Below are 24,904 nucleotides of genomic sequence, written 5' to 3'. Positions count from 1 at the left end.
CCACAGGGTTCGTGCGACTCGAGCAACATCGAAACAGTAACGGCCACTGTCCAAAGCAACTGTACAGAAGGTCACGTGACTGACTTGATTTGTGCTTCGTTTTTCTTTTGCTCTCTGCCATGATTTAAATGATTTGTTTATGTATTTTTTCTTCTTGAATTCTCTATAAGAAAAGCCTTTTTTGTGAACGGTGTCCTCCGGGTGTACGAAAGGGCAAACAGTCGAAAAAGATCGTTCCGAAGCGACAAATGATCACCCACGGGCACACACACACGCTGTACAAAGTAACCATAGTGAATGGTTGCTACCATCAGTGACGGTGGGCTTTACCAGAGCAGGTTGCTTGGATGGTGAAATGGAAAAATGGAAGGCAAGTTGAAAAAAAAAAAAACGCTCACGTGCATCCATCAATAAAGGCAACAGACGATATGTTGCTCCAGTTTTGTTTTACTTTTTTTATTCCGCTCCTGCGTCCCGCCTGTCCGTTCCTGTTGCGATCGTTTCTTCCACCGAAAAGGAATGCAGAGCAATCAACGGAATAAAACAGAAACAGACAAGCTGAACAGTGGACCCCCACGGCACAGTTTTGTGAATGATGGATCCACAGCTCGATTGTTCCAGTTCCTTATTTTCGGAGTTAGGATTGTTGGAAGAAATTCCCAGCCTGTGTGGTACACCGCATTCCACCCGATTGCGTAATCTAGCTACACCGCAAAAAAGGAGGCACCCGCACCAATGCGACATAAAACTGAAGTAAAGGCAACCCACCAACACACAGAGGATCGTTTTGTTCGCTTCCAGCGATCATGCGTGATAATGTTACGCGCGCACTAGGCTGCGTATGATCCGATTGCTTCTTTTGTCACATGAAAAAGTTGCGCTGTGCAGAAGGGATCGCTGGATGGAAGGATTATAATAAAAAGGAAACACTAATATTCGGTGAAGCTGCAGAAAGATTAATTAATTGCACAACGATCGATTGTGTTTTATTGTAAAGGGCGTTTTTATTTTTCTTCTGTCTTTTATTATTACAGTGTTTGTTTCTTTCTTCTTTTTTAAACGATTCTATTGTTACCAGTAAAGCGATTAAAATATGGGTACCCGTGGAACAGACGGTTTTTTTTTTTTTGGGGCATGGGAAAATTTACACGACTGTGCATTTATGGTTTTTTGCCCATGTTGTCTCCATTCAATCTCACTCCACGTCCACATGATCGTCTACACATCTATTCTTTCGATTAGCTAAGAGAAGGTTATTTTCTACAAAAAACTCATATCCTACACATCCCTCACTAGTTCCCTAGGGTTCCATTTTTAGGGTGGGAAAAATATCTAACCCGCTACATCTCTCCACCACACACGTCTGGCTGGTCTCCTTCCACTCATGTCACTAAAATAGGCTGCAAACTGAAACAGCTAACAAAACAAATAAAAAAACTGGAACTCAACTAAAAGAAACGGTAGACACTGGCATAAACTGGGTTCTGCACCTCGGATGCAGCATGGCAGCGTCACGTCTTTCCCTAATCTATACACGGTACCAACATATAAAATTCATACTTAAAAACCGAAACAAACAAACATTAACTCCAACCTGCCTGGCGCTTTGCTCGCGGACTACGGGGACGATTTTTAAGGGAGGAGGTTTGAAATAGTACAAAACAAACAAAAAAGAGCTGAGTAATAAAACCCCGTATTATTATTTACAGTGGGAACCGGCTCGCAGTTCTTCGTCATCGTTTGTTCGATGGGTTTTCTTCTTGTGTGAGGAGTATTTCGTTGTGTTTGTTTGTTGGTGAGCGTTTCTTCGTCTTACCAGGATACTTGACAGGAAGACAAAGTGGTTCCCTGGGTTTTGGTCCTTTACTTCTTATCCTTGTTGTAATCGACAAACACTCGCACGACCTCGCCAGAGTATTTTCGTTGCGTTGGTGTAAAGTACAGATCGGACGAATCCGGCATGGGTCGCTGCTGTTGCTGCTGCTGCTGATGCTGCTGATGCTGCTGCGATGGATGCTGATGACCGTTGCCAGCATAGTGGCTACCATTGTTGCGTGACTTTCCACGACGGTCCTGCGTGTAGTAGTCGTTGGTGGGACGGGATTGCATCTCTTGATGATGTCGCTGCTGCATTTGCTGTTGCTGCTGTTGCTGATGCATAGGGCGAGGCAGCGAATACGCCCGATCAGCATACGAGGATCGATCTCCGGTACGATCGTATCCGTGGCGTGGTTGACCCGACGGGTAAGGATAGCCTGAGTTGCCATTTCGGTGCGCTGGCATACCTCCACCGTCCGTACGATCGATCTCGTAGTACTGCGATTTATTGGGCGAGTGGGACATCTGCAAGGTTGTCTGCTGACTGTTACCATTGCTGTACCCACGATCGGACGAGCGTCCTTTGTGATTTTTGGATTCTGGCTCAAAGTTATCGAACGCGTAGTTGGTGTTGGAGGAGTAGTCTTTCCAGGCTGAGTTGGGAATCAACTGATCCTACAATGAGAAGAAGGAAACATATTCGAGAGAGAGTTCTTGCAATGAAGAAATGATGTTATACCTTCAGACGATTGGTTCTTCGCGTCTTGATGATAGTGCAAGTCGCCTGAACGATGGCTATAAATACCAAACCAGCAATGCATCCCAAGATCAGGTATAATCGTACACCGGCCGGTAGTAGATCGTATTCCTCTTTAGGAGCTGATGCTTGTCCTGTATAATTACATCGATTTGTATCAAATGACTGACATATTTGTGGACAACAAACCACACTTACCCTCTAGTTGAGTAAACTCCAAATAGCTCGGATCAACGGACAACGCACCCACCTTACCCGACGACAGATTATTCACCATTAAATTGTGCAGTGTTAGTTCTAACTTGGCCGGATCGTCTGCTAGCGGGTTCTTGGTGCCATCCTTCATCTCCTTATCGACCAATATATTCATTCTCACCACAACACTTCCATCAGCATCTCTGTAGTGTGAAAAGAAAGTGGAAAATTAGTATGATTTTTGTATTAGAGTTTGAAATACGATCCACATACTTCTCAAACTCCTGCACATCCGTTTTGTAGAATCCGGGAACCTCCCGTAGTACACCGTTAAATGTGTCCTTAACCGAATTCGCTAGATCACGATGCTCCGGTGTACCGCTGGCCGGAACCTGGAAGCCTGCCGCCAAATTCGTCAGCTTAATCGACGCCCCGTAAGCGATGCGATCCGGCGCCGGTGTAGCAGCAACGTTCAGCAACTGTTCGAACTGTTTCGCGCACGATTTAATACAGACGCGCGTATCCGTCACATACGGTACGGAGGCATGCTTGCCAAGCTTCTTGTTCAATTCATTAAACACACCGCCCTCAATTGGGAACATCATGTACAGACAGCGATCTTCCGCAAACGCCAGATCACTCTCATCGCCAGTGATACGTTTTCGCGTAAAGTCCAACACGGTCCGTCCATTCTGGATTGCACCGGAAGCATTGTACAGATCCTGACGGTCGTCCAACTTTGGTGCCGAATAGCCATTGATCCAGGTATCCATCAGGAATGGGCGACCGTTCTTATCCACCCATCCGATAATGGCGTCCGTCTGGGACATGCGCTGATCATCGCTGAAGCCAACACCGGTCCAGCTAGATGTGTGCTTCGTCTCCAGATGGAAGTGCACAGCATCGCCTCGTGCCACCGTCTGCCAGCTAATGAAATACTCGCAGTTGGCCTGCTCTGGATCGCAAGTCCTTGGGTACTTGTAGAAGCCATGACAATCGTTATCCAATTCATGTCCAACCGGACCAGCCGGTACAATCACCCCATCACCACTTGCCATCGCTCCGTCCGGCGTTACGGTGACACCCGTAGCTGATGTCGCCGCCGGCACTTTACGTTCCTCCTCCAGGAAGTTGATCTGTGTCACACCACGCTGCATACGATGACCATGGTACTTCAGCTCATCCGGCTGATAAAACTCCCGCACCGATGCCATCTCCTTCTCAATCCCTGACGGTGGTGAATGTACGTAAGCACCCGGTTCCTGTCCACGAGCCCATATCACATGCATCAGATCATCCACAAACGCGTGATCGGTCGGCTCAGAGGCCGCTAATGGTCGACGGAACACGATCGTCGTCACACCATCCCGCTCAAATCCTCCCGTGGCCGTGAGATCCGATTTGCCGCCCCAGAACGAGTCCATCCGTGGCGTGGAACGATCACGGGTGTAATAATCCCAAACACGATGATTATCACCTCGCGCCGTACCGATCACAATGTCCGTACAGTCCATCGGGTTAAAGTCATGGCGCGGTGTGTACGGATTAAGCTTCGGACCAGCCGCTGCCGTTGGTTTTTGTTTCGGTTTTGCTGCCGGCTCGGAGGCTGGTTCAGTTTTGGGTTCTGGTTCGGGTTCTGCGGCGGGCGTTGTGGCAGCTGCACGTTTAACTTTCTTCGCCTGTCCTTTCGGCTCGGGGGTTGGTTCGGTGACGCTTTCCGGTTCTGGTTCTCCAGTCGGTTCGGGTTCCGATTTGGGCTCTACAAAAATAATTCAAAATTATTAAGAGACTCCTTTTAGTTGAAGTTCTGCTTATAATACCTGGCTCTGCACCAGGTTCTGCACCCGGTTCTGGTTCTGGCTCTCCTTTTGGCTCTACAAGTACACAAAAAACCAATACATTCTGATTCTGATTCTGGGGATTGTGAATAATTACCTGGCTCAGACGTTGGCTCACTGGCAGGTTCCGAGGTTGGTTCCGCGCCTGGTTCCGGTTCGCTGTTTGGCTCTGAAAATAACGAAAAATCAATGTATCACTTACATAAATTGCAAACAATTTTTTGTAACCGCTCTCTAACCTGGTTCCGCATTAGGTTCTGCACCAGGTTCCGATGCAGGTTCTGGCTCTGATTTGGGTTCTAATTTATGAAAACAGAAACAAAGTTTAAGTCAAAAAATCACCGTCCAAGTGTTTTCGCCCCCCGGGGTCGTGTTTTGATTCATTTCGAGGCACTGCAATCTCCTCTCTTTGCACTACACTTCAGCAACAAATGAATCAATAAACAACAAACCGCAATGAGTTGTGACGCGCTCGTATGAGTGTGCTGTTTGTACATGGTTACGTTAGGTTACCCCCCTCCCCCCCGCCTCCCTCCCCCCCTGCACGTGGCCTTTTGACTACTTTTTAAAGATGTTATCTACCGATAACAACCAGTACACAACTTCTTACCTGGCTCTGCGCCCGGTTCTGCACCCGGTTCCGCACTTGGCTCTGCTCCCGGTTCCGGTTCAGAGTTGGGCTCTGGAATCAAACACAATTCAATCAGATGATGGTGCGCTGTGGAAATGACATTTCATTCCTATGCGAGTGTTTTGTTACCTGGTTCAGATGTTGGTTCGCTGGCTGGTTCCGGTTCGGCAACTCCCGCTTCCGACGATGCAGCAGCTCCCGGTGCAGTGATTAGTGGGAAGTTTTTGCATTCGGCAGTTAGCTTACGAGGTCGCCATCCCAACGCCACCCAGGAGGTGCCATTCACTTTCAGGACGACTTCTAGTTCGCTCTGCTCTCTCAGCACACGCCAGTACACGTTCAAGTCCGGCGATAGGCTCTTCGCCTTGTACACGGAATAGTCAATATCGGTTGACTTGATGGGTGATTCTGTGGTTGATCAAATATCCGTAAAGCAGTGTGTTACAACCAATTGTTATGTTGAGTTACGAGTATATCGGATACTTACTCTTGTTACATCCCGGTCCAAACCAACCCAACCGGCAGTAGCACTGACGTCGTGGCAGTGAGGTTCCACCCAAATCCACACAGGTACCCTGAATGCCACAGTCCTGATTCGTGACACATTCATCCCAAAATTCGCACCGTGGCCCGTAGTACTTGCGGTCACACTTGCAACGCGCAATGAACTTGCCATGTCCGGAGCAGGTTTCGTGATGTTCGCGTCTCGGGACGACATCCACATCGGCACACGACCAGAAGCGATAGTTACCGCCCCATTCGTCGGCTTGTCGAACCAACCGGAGCGTACAATCCCGACAGGTGAAATTCCTTGGAAGCGATACCTGGAACTGTTGAGCCCTGCGAATGCATAAAGATGCCAGTGAGGAACACTCTCCATTGTGCTGCATCTCTTCGGAAATCATACTAAATACATACGTCACATCATCACGCACAAAACGCTTTTCCTTGCTGCTCGGCGTTAGGTTAAGCACTGGTTTCTCCCTCGCATCGAGTATCTCCAGCCGGAAGCCACCCTACAGGAAGAACGCCACACACAGACAATGGGTTAAAATGGTATTTGCACACACTCACCACTCAATTGTTATTAGTATTGCAATGAAACTTTCCTCCTCAATCGGTAGCGGTATCGAAAAGTCAACTTCACACCCAAAAGATAAGCGTCTCGAGTGGTCGGTGGACATGCTTATATAAATGGCTGTAACGCGATCGATCGGCCCTGTCTTGATGTTCGTTGCCATTATTTTGTACGTTAAACACGATGGCATCCTTCGGTAGGATACGTGCGCCTCCACTGGCACTGGTGTTTGCTCTTGTCTGTGTCTGTACGCTCGAGACAGTGAACGCGATAGAGTGTTACAGTTGTGAGGGTGAAAATTGTGTACGTGTGACCACGGCTGGTATAACAATCACCTGTGAGAACGCGAATGACCTCTGCTACTCCAGATACGATTCGGTCACCCGTAAGCAAATGATCAAGAACGATCTTCTTGGGCGTTAGGCGTCGCCTTTAATCGAAACATCATGCTTGCATTTCGTTTAGTGTTACCCACACAACGCGGTTGCCTAAAGCAGACGGAAACCTCAACCTGCACCGGAAACGATTGTGTATCTTGTAGCTCGGCAGACCTGTGCAATGAAGCTGGCAGTCCTAGACATCTATGCGCTGTGTGTTCTTCGCTTGACGATTCGAACTGTTTATCCAACCCTAGCTCGCTGACGCCTATGCAGTGTCCTTCCCCATCCAATGTGGATTTGACTGCGGCACAGTGCTACAGCCGTGTGGTAAAATGAGATTGAATTCTGGCCTCCAATTCGAAATAACCCCCCCCAGTATTGTCCTTCTACAGATCGGTAATGTGACAGAGCGCGCCTGCATTACATCGCAAGCTGATGTGGATAGTTGCACAGGAGTGGACTGTGCCACCTGCACCGGAAGCGGTTGCAATCGGGTTGAGTTCCCCACCGACAGGATCCAGTGTGTACAGTGTGATAACGCTGATAGTTGCAACACGGATGCGACCTCCTCCGTCTATTGTGATAACGTGGAGGACGTGTGCGTTACGATGCGTCGAGCAAATGGTGTGTCCAAGATTCCAACTAAATACGACACTTTCTAACCCATCGCACAATTGCAGGTAATGTCATGAAATCATGCAAAAATACAATGCTGTCTGCCGACCTGGCCTACTGTCTGTCCAATCCATCCCAATGCAATTATTGTGGGAAGAAGCTTTGCAATAGTGTGGCTTTTAGTGCTAGTGCTGCCACGAAAATTTGCTATCAATGTGAAGGCTCCGAATGTCTAAAGTCAAGTGCCAAGCTCGTAAGCTGCCAGCTAACAGATGAGGATTGTTACAGCAAGTTTAGTGGATGTAAGTGCGTGGAAGATGGGCCAAATTGTCGGGGTATGAGGTTTTTTAAATCATCTTAATATCTTCACATTTAGTCAATCCAACACAACGTGGTTGCACGCGAGAGCTAACGAGGACGGAGATGGCCAACTGCATCGAACCTGAGTGTGTTATTTGTAGTGAATCAGAGTGTAATTTAGTGTCTCGGGCGGATCACCGTTGTGGATACTGCTCCACTATCCAAGATTCCAGCTGCATTGCTCCTGCCACTGGAGCTCTATCCATTGTCCAGTGTCCAGCACCTTCAACGGATGTTTCCGATGCACAATGCTATACGAAAATTGTAGGTATACGGCAGGAATTGTCCCTTCAATACTTTATCCATCTTTGGTTAACATCTTCAGATTGGTGGATTAGTTACGGAGCGTGGTTGCATTAGTGGTGCGTCGGATCTTCTTGGTTGTGCGACGGATGGACGCAACTGTGCGACCTGTAACATCGAAAGCGACGGAGAAGCCTGCAATAGTGGCCTTTTCCCAAGTGATCGTCGACGATGTACGATCGGCACGACTGCCAACGCTTACTGTCCGAATCCGTGGGATGATTGCGTGCAGCTTTTACAGAGCGGAACACGGAAACGTACCTGCCGATCATCGCTGACCGAACTGGAACAAAGCTTCTGCACGAACAACACCAACCGATGCCATTTCTGCTCTACGGACAATTGTAACGCTGCGGAAATTAACTTCAACTATATCGAGTGTCTGTAAGTCGTCGTCGTCTCTTCTGTATTGCTCCTCCTAGATGACCTCACATTGGTTTGTACTTTTAGTTCCTGTGACTCGTCGACGGATAGCAGATGCGCTACAAATCCTTCTGCACTGAATACCTTCGAAAAGTGTGCCAGCTGTGCAAGTGCCCTTATCACCAGCGGTGGAAAGAACATCACACGGCGAGGATGTCTCGCAAGTCTCCCGTCAAATGTGTCGGGTCAGTGTAGCGTTACGGCCGGTAGTGCCTGTCAACGATGCTCAACTAACCGCTGCAATGTGGTCAATTTCCCATCGGATCGCTTGCAATGCTACCGATGCGTGGATCCACCCTGTGTGTCACATCAGACCGTACATCTCGAATACTGTCCAGAGTATCGTGCAGGAGACAGTTGCTTGCTGGAATCGGACACCTCGGGTCAGCTACTTCGATTGGACTGTCGCAGCTCGTTAACGGAAAGCGAACTGTCCGCATGTTCGGGTCGCTGTCAAACGTGCTCAACTGCGGGCTGTAATGACCCGATGGCTTATGGCACTTCCGGTAGCTGCATACAATGTCGCAGCTCGTTACACTCGCTCTGCCGCTCTGATGCACTCGAAATGGCACCAGAACCATGCAACGATCCTGCCAACTCTCAATGCTACAGCCGGCTGGTGGACGGTGTGACCGAGCGAGGTTGTATGAGCGATCTAACAGCAACGGATTCCAGTGCGTGCACACGTGGTGAGAACTGTCTCGTGTGTAATTCGCGGACTAGCAACTGCAACACGGTACAGTACCCGGTGGCACCGCTCACCTGCTTCCAGTGTGATTCACTCACCGATGGCGAAAGCTGCAAAACCGCCCAGACGGGAACGGCACCCGAATGTCCGACGTACGACACCGCCAACAAGTGCTACACGATCGTACAGTCGAACGGGGACACTGTGCGGAAGTGTTCGACGCAAGCGCGAGAGGTCGAGTGTGGCACGGCTAGCGGTTGTGAGGTTTGTCTCTTCCGTGGATGCAACACTAAGGCCAGTTCGGCAGTCGGTGTTACGGAGGCACCTGTACGCACGACAACACCGGGCCCAACTAACGACGCAAGCCGGGCGATTGGTAGCACTACGATGCAAATCGTTATGCTGTTGGCAGTTTGGCTCGTTTTGAGCAAAGTAGAATAGGGTCTTTTTTAAGTAACAATGTGTGGACAAATGTTCAATTGTACGTTGAGCAGGATGACAAGAAAAATCGTAAACGAAACAATCATAGCACGATTCACAAACGAAAGTGCTCTTCTTTACTAACATAATCCCGCGTTGTGTTGTGCATAAGAAACACATAACTACTACTATATAGTCTCTACTACCAAAAAAAAAAACTCACTGCTAAAAATAAGATCAAACATTGAAAAAAAGGGGTCCAATTAGTACCTTTAGACCTGTTAAAAATAGACCGTTGTGTAATATCTCCAAGCTTGATCATATATTTTGGATAAAAAGGAAAACTGTTACGAGGCTATCGCCATCGTTCAAACACCAATTTCCAATCGATCGATAATTGGATTTGAGTGTCCAAATGAAAGCTCCATAATGGAGCAAACGGTACCGGTGCCGATGCAGCTGCATAACACCACGTGGCTGTGGTGTGGTGTGGTCACACTCCAAACATCCGGAGTGCGCTCGGTGATGGTTGGAAAACTATTTTTAACATGTCAGTTTTTACGCCTCGGTCTAAAGTTGAATGAAAGCTGCTAACTGTTTAAGCAACTAAGTGAGAACTCAAAAAAAAAAAATGTCTTCACCAAGTCACACCAATCTTCCTGAACTAACGGTACGATGTGTTTGGTTGTAATTGATGTAAATATTTTGCCTTCTGTTACAAGAAACAATTCGACACGAGATGGTGAAGAAGGAAAGAACGCTGAAACAACCTGTCTGTCTGATGCTTGAAGAATTGGGACATAGTTCTGTGTTCTGTTTTGTCTCTCCCAGTCGTTCCTGTCAATGACATTTAACGGCCGCTTCCCGAGCAACACGGAAGAACCGTAACGAAACCCGTAACCATCGCTTGGGAGAGACGAGCAGCGTTCCTGGGGCGGAAATATATTGCACCAGTAAAACAGACCCCAATTGGCCGGTATGTCGAAAAATAATTCCAACCCCCAGCCAGAGAACCGGCAGCTCAGGCAGTCGTATCGAATCGGATTTTTCGAGGCTGGAATCGCGCCATGAGACGCGCCAGTTTGTTATTTCTCGAACCCGTTAAGCGGAAGCGTGAGATAAAACCGGTGAGATCCGGAGCTTTAACCTTTACTTTTGCACGTGCCCGCAAACCTCCTGACCCTGATAAAGGGTTGAGCAATGATGATGATTTGGTTTTTAAATTTAATGCTCTAATCAAAAGACCAATTTATAGCAGTGTTAAGCGCGCATACTTGCCAGCCAAACTTACCCGATGCGGATAGGCAAGATGCCACGACACGTTGAAGGTGCTACCCTCGATGAACGATGTTTTCAGTGAACCTGAAACGGGAAAAAAGAAATGAGAGTGTACCAAAAGAAGGATGAGGGTGTCGTGTGGCAACATAAGGCAGGTGTTGTGTAGAGACAAAGTTACGGCTTCCGTCGTCTATTGTTTGGGACTCACTCACGCTTCATGGGGGAAACTATGGCGGAAATGATCGAGCGCCATGATTCATGGTGGCCCGCGAAGGTGCGAATAATTTGCATTACCAATGAAAGAATTGAAATTCAGCGTATGCCACCCCTTTTTCATCGGCAGGCTCCGGATCACATTGCACAAAACGCCGACGCATCCGCATCGCCCTAGAAAGTGAGCTCAGAATGCACACAGGGATCGAAGGCGACGAAGGAAGTGAGCTATTGTAGTTGATGCATTGTTTGATATTTTTGAATTTATAATTAAGCTCACCACATGGGCTCGTCGTGTAGGAGTTCTACTACTTTGAAAGGATGCAGTTACCAAACCAGCCTGACTGAGTCATCCATCAATCAAGAACTCACACCTTAAACTCTCTAAACTTTAAAGCCTTTAAACATAAAGCGCCAGACACCTTCGAGAGAGCACAATTATGCTGTAAAGTCTCCCTTGACCGCTACCAATCGATTACGAGCCAGCACTTGAGGGCGAAGGTTGTTGTCAGCATAACAATGACTCCCACTTACGGTGACCTCCGCGAATGGAAGAACGTTGGCGGGCTGGTGGGCTTGGTAGCGTGGCAATAGCAATTACTATTCGCCTATTAATTCAATGCCGGAACGTGCACCTTTGCGAAGGTGAACTCATTTATTGACAAACCGTCAACCGGTAGCGCTGACCTACTGTGGCTGACTGTGTGCCCGGTACTTGAAAGATACAACTCTCAAGAGTGTGCCTCGCAACGTAATCGCATTGTCACTACAATAAAAATGTGGTAATTGAACGCTGGTATGTTCCCGATCGATGTGCGCTCCGGCTGTGTCGTTTTTTCTTCTAGGGAGTGTTTTATACCACAGATTTTCCCCCACATTTTGCCTCTCGATTTGATTGTAAATTAATTCGTGTGTGGTGATGAAACGTGAACACACACACACACACACACACACACACACACACACACACACACACACACACAAAATGATTTTATGATTGGAAAAGATAAAATAAAATAGACAACAATCGTACGTCAGAGTTATGCCATCCTCCATTGCCGAGTGAGGAAAAAGGTAAACCAAGCATAATGATGGGTAATGATGGCCGTGTGGTGATCAAAACAAACACGGCCGCAAAATTATGAGCGCAAAAGCTCTTGTGGTGGAATGATGAAGTCAAGAACTGGTTCGTGCTGCTGCTGTTGCTGCTGGTGTGTGCTTCATGAATCAACAACCACGGATGAAGGTCAGTCGGACAGTCGTGGCTAAGAATTACTCTGGCTGGAGCAAAACCGTGTTGATGATTACATGGGCCGAGAAGATGCCATCAAAACACTACTCATCCAAACGGAGAGGTTGTTTGGAGAATGGATCTCGGCAAGGGGGACTGTACAACGCGGATCGGTGAAGATCCGTCAAGCGATGATTTATGATCGGTTTAATCGGAACCCTGTGTTGTGTCCCGGAACGGAACAGCAAATGGCGTTGAACGTTAACGGAGAGAATGTTGATTGACTACAACCGTATGGTTTGTCTGTGGTCTGCAGAATAGAAATGGCTATATTTTTAACACATCCTTAAGAAACATTCGATCACTTAAATAAACATAAAACCTTGGCCGGTAAACCATCAACGACCTTCGCTACTGTCAATCAACGTTTGACGATATTTTGTCGGTTACTTATTCTAGCTTAGGTGTTGTCAGAACGACAAGACATTTCCATGTCGTAGGTGACCACATTCAGTCCACTAAATGGACTTCAAAAACACCTTTTCGGCTCTTATAATATCGAGTCAGATCGCTCAACAAGCTGCACTCGAGTTTCGCCTCAAGTCTGTTACATTACCAATCAAATTCAATCCCACTTCGCCCCCGTACACGTACGCATTCGCCAATACGCTCTTTGGTGCAATTTATGGGCTCTCCCTCTCCATCGTCAACCGTTTCACAGCGCAATCACTTTATTCGATCTAGCATTCCAAACCATTCACGGTGCACCTGAACCACCTGAATGCCGCACGATTGCTGCGGAACGTACGGAACTCTGTTGGCCTTCAACTCTACCTATGTATGTGTGTGTGTGTGTGTGTGTGTGTGTGTGTGCGATTGTGCTTGGTACGTCCGAAAGGTTGAAATATTGTAAAATATTTGCGCGCCAAATGAAGCCGTCGTACAGGCAAAAAGACAGCACGGTTGGTCCCACATGATCTACATGATCGTCGTGCTTTGCTGTTTGGTACGTGTTTCGGTTTGCGAAACAATTTCACATTGTCTGAAATGCACATCTTGCCAATCCATTCGAATTGGGGTGCGCAGATTTTATGCCTCCACATCTTGATCGCTTTGCAATGAATGTTATCGAAAGTGGAAGCACGCACCATGCTCCATACAATGGCCGAAATCGGATTCTCAGCTCGACCTTCGAAAAATTCGGGCAAACGGTCATTAAATGCGTTCACCAACGAGCTCGGACGCGTCAGTTCTCATCATCTTTCCACCAAGAAAACGTTGTTTGTACGTTTGATGAGCTGCGATAAACGAAAGACTTCAACGCTTTGCCCATAGAAGGGCACGAACCCGCCGCCGTACCAAAGGTGCTTGTTGTGCTTGTCACCCGGTTGGAAGTTCATACGATTCTTGACCCCGTTTTTGATCGCCGACCAAGTGACTTGAACTCGTCGCTAGGGTTTTATGACGCTAACTTCCAGACATATCGAGTGAATGGAATTACGGCGAGGGTCGTAATTTTATTTTTATTTTTTTCATTCGTCCCGCTCGCTTGATGAAATCATAAAGTGTTGTAACGAAAATTCGTACGCTACATAAACCTCCACCATTTCCATCTCAACTTCTTCAGCTCAATTAGTAGTCCTATGGTACGATGTAAGGGGTACGTCGAAAAACAACAAAAAAGCGATCCATTCCAAACATTCCGCAAAAAACCGTGCTGCATCTATCGATCGTGTTCGGAAGAGCATCACCAGCACCAGCGAACAAGAAAAAAGAAAGTTTTGCTTAATGAGCTGCTGCAGCGCGGTGGAGAAAATGGAAAATTTCAAACGACATCATTTACCACCACCTCCATTTGGCCAGGGCCCAAGAGCGGGCACGCTGTTTTCTTTTACAAAATCACAGCGATCTTATAATTGCCGCCGAAGCGGGTTTGGGATTGGAAAATGAATGATTACGAAATTTAATTGGGCTCGTCAGGAGTTTCGAAGCGCGGCCCAACGTCACAAGCGGTTCGCAAGGGTTAAGACTAATCAGATAACGGGGTTAGCTTTTATCGCGTGATGGAGTGGGATGGGAAGAGTTCAAAACTGGGTCTCAAATCGCAGGCATGGCACAGGGTGGCACAGTCAGACTGCACCCACTTTGTGACCGCAATTGGTTGAGAAGTCAGCTGCTCGAGTGCAACAGCAGCAGGTTGGTGCACCAGAGACCGGTTGCAGTTAATAGGTCACGGTGCAAATTGCCGGTGCGTAGTCACTTTCGTACCGCGAGACCGCACGCTAAAAGCTCACCGTGCTTCCGTGTCTGTTTGGGACTGGCTGAAACGAATTAATCCAAACGATTGAGACACGCAGGCTTAAATTATAGATATCCGCTTCAAAAATCATCATCAGCAGTGGCATGGGCGGTTTCCTTGGACTAGAGGAACTCGGCCCAGTGCTTCAACCTGTTCCGCCGAAAGTAGCCCACGGTGTCACTAGCGAACCACCACCTCCGGTGCTGGACGCATCGAAGCGGTTAAACCACTCTCACCGGGAAAGGGTGTTGGTCCAGTTTTATATTTGCATATCGATTTTCTAGCTTGTGGAACTGTACTGTAGACTTGGACCCGGTATGGAATGTCTTCGTTAGTGGAAATAGTTGAGTGTTTTGGGAACAAACTACCACCGTCGGTGTGCAATTATTCCCACGAATAGTTGTCGTTGTGCTTTAAATTCAAATCCCCGAGGAAATGGAATCGTCCATTGACCCCTTTGCCAATAGTCTTAGGAGGAAGGAAACACTTTCTCAACATAACCTTCCGTTCCTCTCTTGGTCGGACTCTTGTAGACATTAGCGTGATCATGGCAACGCTAAAAACGACACGAAATAATGCTAATTTTAAGGTCACCCGATGTCGCTTACCTTTCGGCATTCCGCACGGTGGTTTCGTGCGCGAGTTGTCCAGAAAGTCCAGATCGTACTTGCGAGCGGGCGGAAACGTTAGTGCAACGTGTGCTTCCGCCCCGAGGTGTAGCACCACCGGCAGCACCAGCATCACCATTAATCTGACCGCCCCGGGCAAACCGGGCCCCGGCCCGGCACTACGCGCCATCTTGCTCGTTTCGGTGCACTTTCGGGCAACTTGCGCTTTGTTTAATATCTTTCACTTTAGCCGTCGTTTGGAGTTCTTTTTGAGAGAAGGCAAAGCTTCACTTTCACGGCACACACCTGGGAGACGAATCCTGGACACTAAAACACACACACACACACACATATACGCACAATTTACGCTGCTACGTCTCACACACCCATGCGGTAGGGCACTTTTACTTTTCACACTTGAAAATGTACGCCCGCGTACATCGAAACCGATCGATCGTTTGATGGTGACGCCGATGGTGAAACAAGCCCCGTGCGCGGTCACGTTGTTGCGTTGCTATGTTGCTATGCTGTGTTGTCTGCGGCGAAGCAACACGCACCGATCGAGCAGCCCGAGCTATTGCAATAGAAATTCACTCCTTCACAACCGACAAGCACGTGATCTGCTTTCGACGATGAAATGTCGAAAAAAATCGATCACTATCGAGCGGACGATGGAATTCACAAACAAACAAACACACACACAGTCACGCACACTGCTGAGTAGGTTGGCTAATTTGTGAGCGCAATTTAGAATGCACTTTTCCAGCGGCCACAGCGGCCACTAGATCAAACTGCTGGATGGAGAAATTTCACGATGCACCAGAAGAAGCCTTCCTTTTGCGTAACTACCAAGCACACACGCACACATGCACACGTGTCAGCTGCAACTGCCGGTGAAGGAAAAATGATCGATCGAACCAATGCTGTTACTGCAGCTGCATGCGATCTGTAACGGCTGGAGAGAGGGAGAGACAAAGAAAGAGAGAGAGATGAAGCGATCGAATTGTGCGAGTGCAACATTGATGATCCAAAGAATGGGGAAATCGTCGGCTCGTCGGAAAAATGTAAATTCATGACACGAACGAGAGAAAAGAGTGTAGGGCCGGCCTGCGGTGCATAAATACACGCGACACGGGTTCATTGTATTGTCTGCTGCAGGATTTCCAATGGGAGACACGGTGTGGTGCTTGGTGCTTGGCATCTTCGATTTTGACAGCAGCTGAAGAAGATGGTGATGTCTCTCTAGCTTCACTTTCCACCTTTTTGCACCAATTGGACCAGCAAACAGTTCCGGCCAAGGGAACTGTTGGAAAGTTTCACACTCTACCAGACCGAAACGTGATTCGGAAGAAGATGCAATTCAAATTTTCCAATCAAATTTCAATTTCGAATCACTCGCGCTCGAGATAACGCAACAGCCAAGCGAAAGGCAATTAATTTTCGCTGGATAACCAAGCAGTCTGGGTATTTTTTGCACTATACGGGTATATTTGCAACGCAAGAAGCGCTTGCATATTGTTGATCATCTAGTAGCACGGAAATAGGAGAATCACCACACAAATTCCATCACATTCGAGCCGGTCACGTGTCGATGCGACTGAAGTGCGGATCCCCATCACGACCCCGCCACAACAGGCTGGTCAGGTGCTCTACCGGAACTGTGTTGTAGCGCGCAAGTACAGAGCAGCGCGATTCGCTTAATGATTGCATTTTCCATTTTTAGGCTGCAGCTCACGTCATCCATCGGAGGAACGGTGGGATGGAACCGCCACTCAAACGAACGTCCATCGTCTGATCTGAGACTCACATGATGTCTCTACCTTGCTTGCCTTGCCTCACCGAACCTCGCTTCCCATTAGAACCTCGCAACTGTTGTGGACGATTTTTTTCTTCGTTGCTGTTGTGTTATGGAAGCTTGTCATCTCCGTGTCTCGTCGAGTTCATACTTGAAGGTAATCAAGTTCCAGGCAGGTGCGCACGTAGCTGGTGGTGGTGGTGGTTGTGTGTTGCAATGTATCTCTGTTCTGCCGACGCATGCAGGGTCATCACAAACGAACCCAAGCTTGATGTGTGGAGCTTTTGGTGTTAATTAAATTTAGCAGAGTCTGCTTAGAGTCTACAAATAGAGGGCGCTAAAAAGCGGGACTCGTTCGTTAAGGAAGAAGCATCTCTCCATTTTTGGGATATCCGGAGGGAGGCAGAGAGGCAGTGTGGTTGCCGATCAAAAGAATCTCGGGGGAACTAATTAGGAACCATAACTAGGCGAGTGAAGAGAAGAAAAAAAACGCTGCCTTCCAATCTGGCCCATTACTCTGCCATTTGCTTGGATTTAATGAGAGCCGGAAGACGCGTGCTGTTGCGTAATGCGATGAAAAACGAACATTACGTTACGTTGGTCCGTTGGTCGTAAATGGAAAATCGGGGTTGAAAAGCAGAAAGGGGATTGTTGGGTGGTCTTCGGCATTTCTTATTTGTTCAACTAATCTCCGATGGGGGTGAAAGTGAAGAAAACAAAGCGCGCCTCAAGGTCGATGGAATTTAAATGGTCTCAGGGTGCTTTAAGTAGTTGTTGAATTGAATGTCTTTCGATTATTATTATTATTAATTTCCTCATTTCTTCTTGAGATTGATCATGCTAGGAAAATGATACCGAACAATACCGGTGGAATGAATATAATTTAAGAACCGGTTTTTTTAAGCACCTTTAATCTTCAATCAGACGACTCGTTTCGATTGCAGCAAGAAATGGCTTTCAAATGGCTCAGAATTTATGAACATTTGGTGCTCATGCGAAGTGCTCAAGCCACTCACACAGACACAGAGACAGACAGTCAGCAAATAAATTCCATTTTGCGATCCAACAAGTACTCACTGCTCTTTCGATCGGCCTTTGGCATTAGAATCACGATCGCACGCTCGTCGACGAGATCACCGCAACAAAAACGAGAGCCTCCTAATCGCAAAACTCCCAACTCCTCTATGGAAACCTCATGGACCAATCGACCAGAAGGCGTTCAAGGCTGTGCGCAGTTGTCATTTTTCTCGAGCATGGCTCGCTCGCTTGCAGATCTTGCTTGGATCGTGGTTCTCGCTCCGGTTTTTTGTTTTTGAAATTCCAAACGCGCGCGCGCTGTGTTCTGGGTTGAGATTTTTAAGGCTTGTCCTTTTCGGACAACAGTTGCGGGTGGTGGGAATGCAAACACAAAACAGGCTTTCGCTCAGGGCACACCGTTCGCAACGGCAACACACGCAAACCTGTCTCTGGCTGTTGTGGCTCATTAGAATATTAATAATTGGCTGACTGGTGGAAGAATGGATGCGAGGAAAGCAACGCGCGGTGCGGAGGCGAGTGGTTTCCACCCTGAGAACTCTACCACTCTAGTCGGAGCCGGCCGGGATTAACCGGTCACCGTTTTGTCGTATTTGTGAAAGTTTTGCGCCATCTCCCCTGAACCGATGTCTTGGAAGGAATTTTATTCGAAATTTCTTTCTCCTCAACGCTGCGCATGTTCCAAGAAACAGGTTTCCTATCACGCCAAAAAATAAAGTGGAAAAACTGTTAACCGTTGACCAAGCGGAGCGGGTGGGAAGGGAGTGATCACCAAAAATAACCAACTGCGCCAGCGAGTGAAACTGGCCACGGGTTTGTTGTTGGTGAGGAGAGTCCCACTGTTCGTCAGAAGGCAAGGTGACATCTTTGAGGCGCTTTCACCACCACCGGAAGGGGTTGGGGGGGAGGGGGGGGAATGATGCATCAGAGCTTCCAAACGAGTCAACGGGATTTGTTAAGGTAATCGTCAGTTTAAGTACCACGGGCGTTCATTTTCCTTTTTCTGGGGTTGTTCGGTGCGCCAAAAATCCTGAGACATCTTGACGGTGTGGACGCGGATCGCGGAAGCACTTAAAGCATTGAAATATGACCACGTAATCCACGCTTGTGTGTCGAGGCGTTGTATCCAACCACATACCGTACGAAGAGATGCGCTTATGCTCGTCTTCAGGCCCCATTATGCTACCTCGTCCATAGCCGTTTCGAATCGTACACACATCGGATGAGATTGAAGGGGTTAGTTCGTTCGTTGGCTTCTTCATCTCCTTACGATGCGCCTCTCTCAAGCGCGCACACTGTTATGTTCAGGCTTTTATCATACATTTTTTTCGCTTGCTTTTGCCTGCTGCAATGTTCACCTTTAAAACCGTGGCATTCGTGTTTTCGCTGGTGGAATCCGTGGTGTATGTACATGAGCGATCGTCGTGTAACCAACGATCATCTTCATCTCTTGGGGTAATCGCGGGACCCCCCACACAAACACACAAACACGCGCGCACACGAGGCTCTCCTGCTCGTCACATTCTCGACACATTATAAATATCGATGATGTAACGATCGATGAATTTCGCACATCACCTCCCATAATCGCACTTCATTGCACCATCCAACGGCACGCTATAAGCGCGGTTAAGCGACGAACCTGTCTTCCATCTTCTCACACGCCAGCCACACACTCAGCCAGCCAGACACAATCCAAACAGATCGGTTTCGGAATTAATTGTCGCTGAAATGCACCTGTCCGTCCCAAACCGTCCTCCGGTTTCGCGCTCCGAAAGGATTTAACGAACCAGCTCACGCACGCGCGCTATAAGCGATCGTTACAAATCCCAGCCTGTCACAACGCGGCGGCCAAACCCTTTCACACGACATTCCTAAGGGTGACGGCGGAAGGGACGGTGTTACCGACAAACCAAAGCGCGCGCTCGCACGGCCACTCTTCCACACACACACAATCACGTAAAGACCACTACCAGCACTGTGTTTAAAGCCAGCGAGCGAGATGCTGACTGCTGCTACTCCCGCAAAGTCAAGAGATCGCGGTGATCGTAATCGCGTCGATGCTTCATCAACCTGTGAGTTGATTTTTCTTTCTGGGGTCTTTCGGTGTCCCGGGAGCAAAAATAATCAACCAAAATTACCTGTGTGCTCTTAAGCTGCTGACCTGACACCGAGCGACCGGTTGAGTCGAATGCGGACGGTGCTGAAGGTGAACAGACGACGATCTCTCATCTACACGCTCGATGCTTCCCTTTGCTTTGGTTCGTTTTGGGGAGGTGGGATCGACGACCACCCGCTGCTGCTGCTGAATTTCAGCTGCTTCCCACAACAAGACACGCAGCACACCGTACAGCAGCGAAAACGTAACACACTCTCAACGGTAAGAAAGCTCGACTGGGAATGACGATCGTGATGTAGCGACGAACGTCCATAGGCCGCATAGGTGGGTTTTTGAGTATACACTATGGGCATTTGAGAGAATAGCAAGGGCTCAAGGTACAAGTTAAAACAATACCATTAAATGGAAATTGGTTTAGATCAAGGAAAAGCTTTCCATGACTTTAAGTCGATGAAAATTAGTTACTTTATTAAAGTCTAAATAAATCGTAATTTCTTAGTTGCTAAGTCTTGCTTAAGAGCGTCAAAGATTCATTCCATGAAACTCGCCTATAGTGGCTTGATCGGACCACTACATGCAACGCTGTGCTGCTGCTGGCGCTCGCCATCGCTTCAACGAAGACGTTGCCAGAGACATGCCGAGGCGCACCGAAATGCGCAAAACCAGTTTCTTTAGCTGCGAGCTTTTTCCGCCGCGCGTACAAGAGCTTTAAGGGGGCTTTTCAAGCACACTCACCTCCATACGAGTGTGGCGCAGCGTCTTAGTCAAGTCCCCCATGTAGCCTAAGAACGGAATAGGAATTAGTTTTAACAATTTTACACTCCAAGATACATATTTATCATAAATCTTCCGATGGAGCTTAGCTTCTTAGGTCACATTCTTCTCCAAAACGATTCATACTGAGCGGCAATGAGGTCCCCTTTCCACGAAACAGTGAGTCGTAATGTTTACAAATAAAACGCCATGTGATCGTGGTACGCGCCATCGCAAACCTTAGGGAAGGAGAAACGAGATCAGTGTGTGTGTCTTTTTATTAGTAATAGTAACAGGTAGTAGAACCACTACAAGTCACATTCCAAGAAAAGCTTCTGTGCCACCGGGTTTCTGAAAGGGCTCTAGTTTTTTTTTTTTGCTTCACATTCTTTGCAACCCTTTTATGCATCTTTCTTTCATCAGCGCGAGCGGTGCTGAAGACACACACCACCACCACCATTCGGCATGACCGTCATTGCAAAACACCGTGTATTGTGGGGCTGGCTGATTGTATCGGAATGCAGAAGTTGTTGCAGAACTACTGTAGCGAGGAGGGGGGATCTCTGGGCCGGGCTGGGTGCATCGTATGTGGACGCATTCCTTTTTTGGGGGACCTAGAGCCAGTCGCCCTCTGCGAAACGAGAGTGAAACGCATCGAAAACGGCAAGTGGATTGGTGAGGTTTGCCATGGCGGTGTGACTCTCCTTTACCGGATTGCTGACATTCTGTGGCGTGTGATTGTCTATAGGATTAACATTCCCAGAGTGAGGATTAAGTTAAACTTATTATTTGGACAAATATGTTTAATTCTTGGACTCGATATCAATTATTCTTCATGCGAACTTAACATTAGTCTATGAATTTTTCTTTTTGGCTTAACGACCTTCTAGGTCACGCCGACCATCGAATGGATTACTAGATTTGCTGATACCACACCGGCGCCATTGTCGACCGTTGTTTGTCGTGTGGTCGTCGAATTTGTAAATGACAAACCCTGACAAAGACCTTCTCATTTCTTAACTCTGTATAGACTTTTATTTTGTTCGATTTCCTCTCGTTTTTATATCTTAAACATTTAATAAATCTTCAAATTCATAAACGAACCTATTTTAAAGAGTATTCTACTCCATGACACGCGTACACGGATTCCGATGCAATAACATCATGCACAATTACTGGAAGCGACATTATCCTATACAGTAACTTACAACGGTACAGTCTAATACATTCCAGGGAAGAAGAACTGGAACCATCATTGGAACGTGTGCCGGTAGGATTTCTGATCCCATTCCGCCTCCCCGCCTTTAACCTGATTTTAAGTTTCCATCCGAAAAGGGCCCCGCACTGTTCAGCGTTAACCTTTGAAGTCCGGATTGTACGGTGCCTGTGCTGGGTAGGCACCGGACACTACCTGATCGTAGCTTGGTGGGTTGAACATCGGAGCGGCAGGTGCGCCGGCTGGTGCGGATGCTGCCGGTGGTGGAGGGATTTGCGCGCTAGCAGGAAGGGACGGAAACTGTACAGGAGCCGGCTGCTGATGTGGATGAGGAACGGTTGGCGGTGGTGCGGCCGATGTTTGCAGAGGATAGTGTTGCATGTAGGGGGGTTGGGCATTATACGGCGCTGGATGTTGTGCTGGGTAGGCAGTCGACATTATTGGATACGCGGACGTCCCGGTAGGATGGCCCTGAATGATCGTACCGACTTGTGTAGCTGTGGTGCCCGGTGCAACACGATGAACTTCGGAGGTTATCACCACGGGTGCTGCAAAAAACACAGTTTCTTGGTAGTTTCACGTACAAAACAAGTGCATCACAGTGCACAAATACTTACTTGCTATGATAGCACCCTGACTAGTACGCCTTGTGCAGCAACATTTGACCATCCAGTAGACCAAGAAACACACAATACCGGTCGTCACCACTAATGGAACGTAATCCATGGCTAGCTATGCGTGGATGGCGGAAATGGTTGTACTATTCACACACTATTCGTCTTTGGTCGTGTTTGCTTCCAAGGTTAACTATCTACGAGCTGATCGCGGATTTATGGCCATCAGTGGGAAGCTATTTGCTAGAGAAAAAATATCCTCACCGATTGCCACCCCACAATGTTATGAATCATGCTTTGTTTTTTTTCCTCGTATCAATATGCCCAGAGATTTCGAGGGATGTGTTTTGACAAGTCACATTTTGACATATTACCATTTGACGTATGTGCTTCAACCGCCGTGACATCAATTTTGGGAATTTTGTTTAAAAAACTTGATAAAGAAAACAACGGAAATTAGTGGCTAAATATCAATACGAGATTTTTGCATTTCACTTATAGCTAATTTTATAAAGAATTGCTCATTAAAATGAAGTTTCTAAGCAATAACAGTACACTAACAGTGACACCTTACTGCTTCTTTGTACACAGCTTGGTAAGCGAACCAAACTCCGCTACTTGGGAAGCTCCGGCTCGTTTGTTTTGGTTTTGCGTCACTGATAAGCCAAACAAATGGAATGCCTTGAATTTAGCGCGCATTAAGCTTTATTCTCATTATGCAAAACATGTTTTAATCGATTGCATTTGCATGCATTAGATCGTGGACTGTCTTCTCAATACTTGGCCAGTTCACCTTTGATGCTCTGTGCCACCGGAGGGACGGACATTTGAGGATTTCTTGCGAGTCGTACAAAACCATAACTGTTGTGCTGCTGTGCATCCGGTACCGTAACGACAACGGGCGTAGAAAGTCCTTGACCCGGTATTTCCTGCGTTACTATGACAGAGGCTGAAAAAAAGGAAACAAACAGGAAAATCCTCGTCAAATTTTGGGAAAATCCCTTTTTTTAGCGACACAGTTTCGCACACAACCCACCCGTTCGCTTGTCGCGGATTGTCCGGGCCAAATAGTAACCACCGATGAGGAAGAGGATGAAAAATATTTTCAACGCCACAAACCCGATTATATCCATCACGAACAGTCTGCTTGGTAGCGCTTCACAGGAACGCAACCACAAGCCCCCAAACACACTCAGTCAGTCCGCTGGCTCATTCAACACTGCGATAGGAAATTACCATTTGTCGTTAAGAACATGCATAGCTCAGCATCTCAGCAGCCAGTTGCTCACACTGACGCAACGACTGCTTGGAGAAGATCGAGCATGATCGTGCGTTGATTTTATTTGCCGAATTCTTGTGACCAAAATCAAACAAACGCTTATTGAATAAACATAGGCTTTGAGGGGAACATTGCGTATTTTTTTCTTTCATTTATGATTCATTTATTGAAACGATCCTCCAAAAAACCACAATCTCACATTTGTACATCTAATATATTTATTAATTTGTGTGTCTGCTTTTTTTTGTTTCTTCTCGTTTTAGTTTGCAGCAGCATCTGCTAGAGTAAGGTTCTCCTCGTCAACGGTAAGTACGCCTATAATAGACATGCACATATATTCGCCAATATACATGAAAATCCCGGAACGGAACGGAACAGAGCTGGTACACCTCACTAAACCTCACTTCTCACGTTCTATGGCCGGTTCGAATGCGATTTCGCTTCGTCCATTACATACCAGATACAGAGACCATAGATAAAAACATAACTTTTCCGCGATCGGCGGATGATCATCCTTCTTTGTGTAAATGTAGCAACAATTTTGTAACAAAAAGCTCGTAGGTTGCTTTGACGATAAAGATGAAAACGAAACAGAACAGAGTTGGGCCTGTTGTTGGGAGGACAAATGAGGGAGAAATCTATAACGATTTAAGTACAGCATTTTAATAGGATCCATCACTAACTAACGTTCGTAACATTTACAAGGTACCATTTCTCTTACAGTGGTTGAATAAGTAACAAAAATCGTTTCTAACTGATCTTCTTCCTACTTTTTAGAAGCAAGACAAACATACACCGTTGTTGTATGTTGTTGTGCGCAGTCATGCATTTGTTACTCGTCTTTTTCTGGGTTTCTTTTCTTTTCTTTTGCATCTAAAAATCAAACTTATCACTTAAACGTTCTGTACACTGAAAAAGGAGTAGGGAATTCCCGCTTTTTATTACACCTTCTTCTTTT

General features: G+C 47.2%; 4 protein-coding genes across 4 annotated transcripts in view; 1 reads left to right on the top strand and 3 right to left on the bottom strand.

The window, feature by feature from the left end:
* LOC126561202 (WD repeat-containing protein 61) overlaps positions 1–24,904 on the bottom strand; it is a gene marked incomplete at its 5' end in the record, with an annotated part of 144,319 nt that overhangs the window by 114,567 nt on the left and 4,848 nt on the right. The window lies entirely within an intron of this gene.
* Positions 1,864–15,341, bottom strand: LOC126563522 (uncharacterized). Its single transcript, XM_050220167.1, has 13 exons — positions 15,136–15,341; positions 10,798–10,868; positions 6,158–6,255; positions 5,727–6,079; positions 5,369–5,647; positions 5,219–5,290; positions 4,848–4,907; positions 4,700–4,777; positions 4,591–4,650; positions 3,044–4,529; positions 2,774–2,973; positions 2,558–2,709; positions 1,864–2,493 (listed from the first exon to the last, which is right to left on the bottom strand). The coding sequence occupies exons 1-13, from the start codon at positions 15,323–15,325 to the stop codon at positions 1,864–1,866; spliced, it is 3,729 nt and encodes a 1,242-aa protein (XP_050076124.1). The 5' UTR covers positions 15,326–15,341.
* LOC126563563 (uncharacterized) lies at positions 6,501–9,527 on the top strand. The gene is made up of 7 exons (XM_050220209.1): positions 6,501–6,702; positions 6,783–7,024; positions 7,090–7,321; positions 7,378–7,614; positions 7,689–7,936; positions 7,998–8,359; positions 8,426–9,527. Exons 1-7 carry the CDS (start codon positions 6,501–6,503, stop codon positions 9,525–9,527), a joined length of 2,625 nt encoding a protein of 874 aa, XP_050076166.1.
* LOC126563170 (uncharacterized) lies at positions 22,192–22,779 on the bottom strand. The gene is made up of 2 exons (XM_050219795.1): positions 22,671–22,779; positions 22,192–22,601 (listed from the first exon to the last, which is right to left on the bottom strand). The coding sequence occupies exons 1-2, from the start codon at positions 22,777–22,779 to the stop codon at positions 22,192–22,194; spliced, it is 519 nt and encodes a 172-aa protein (XP_050075752.1).

The sequence above is a fragment of the Anopheles maculipalpis genome, chromosome 3RL (assembly GCF_943734695.1).
Source record: "Anopheles maculipalpis chromosome 3RL, idAnoMacuDA_375_x, whole genome shotgun sequence".
Taxonomy (NCBI): domain Eukaryota; kingdom Metazoa; phylum Arthropoda; class Insecta; order Diptera; family Culicidae; genus Anopheles; species Anopheles maculipalpis.
The sequence above is the reverse complement of the archived record's forward strand: the minus strand, read 5'-3'. Positions and strand labels throughout refer to the sequence as shown.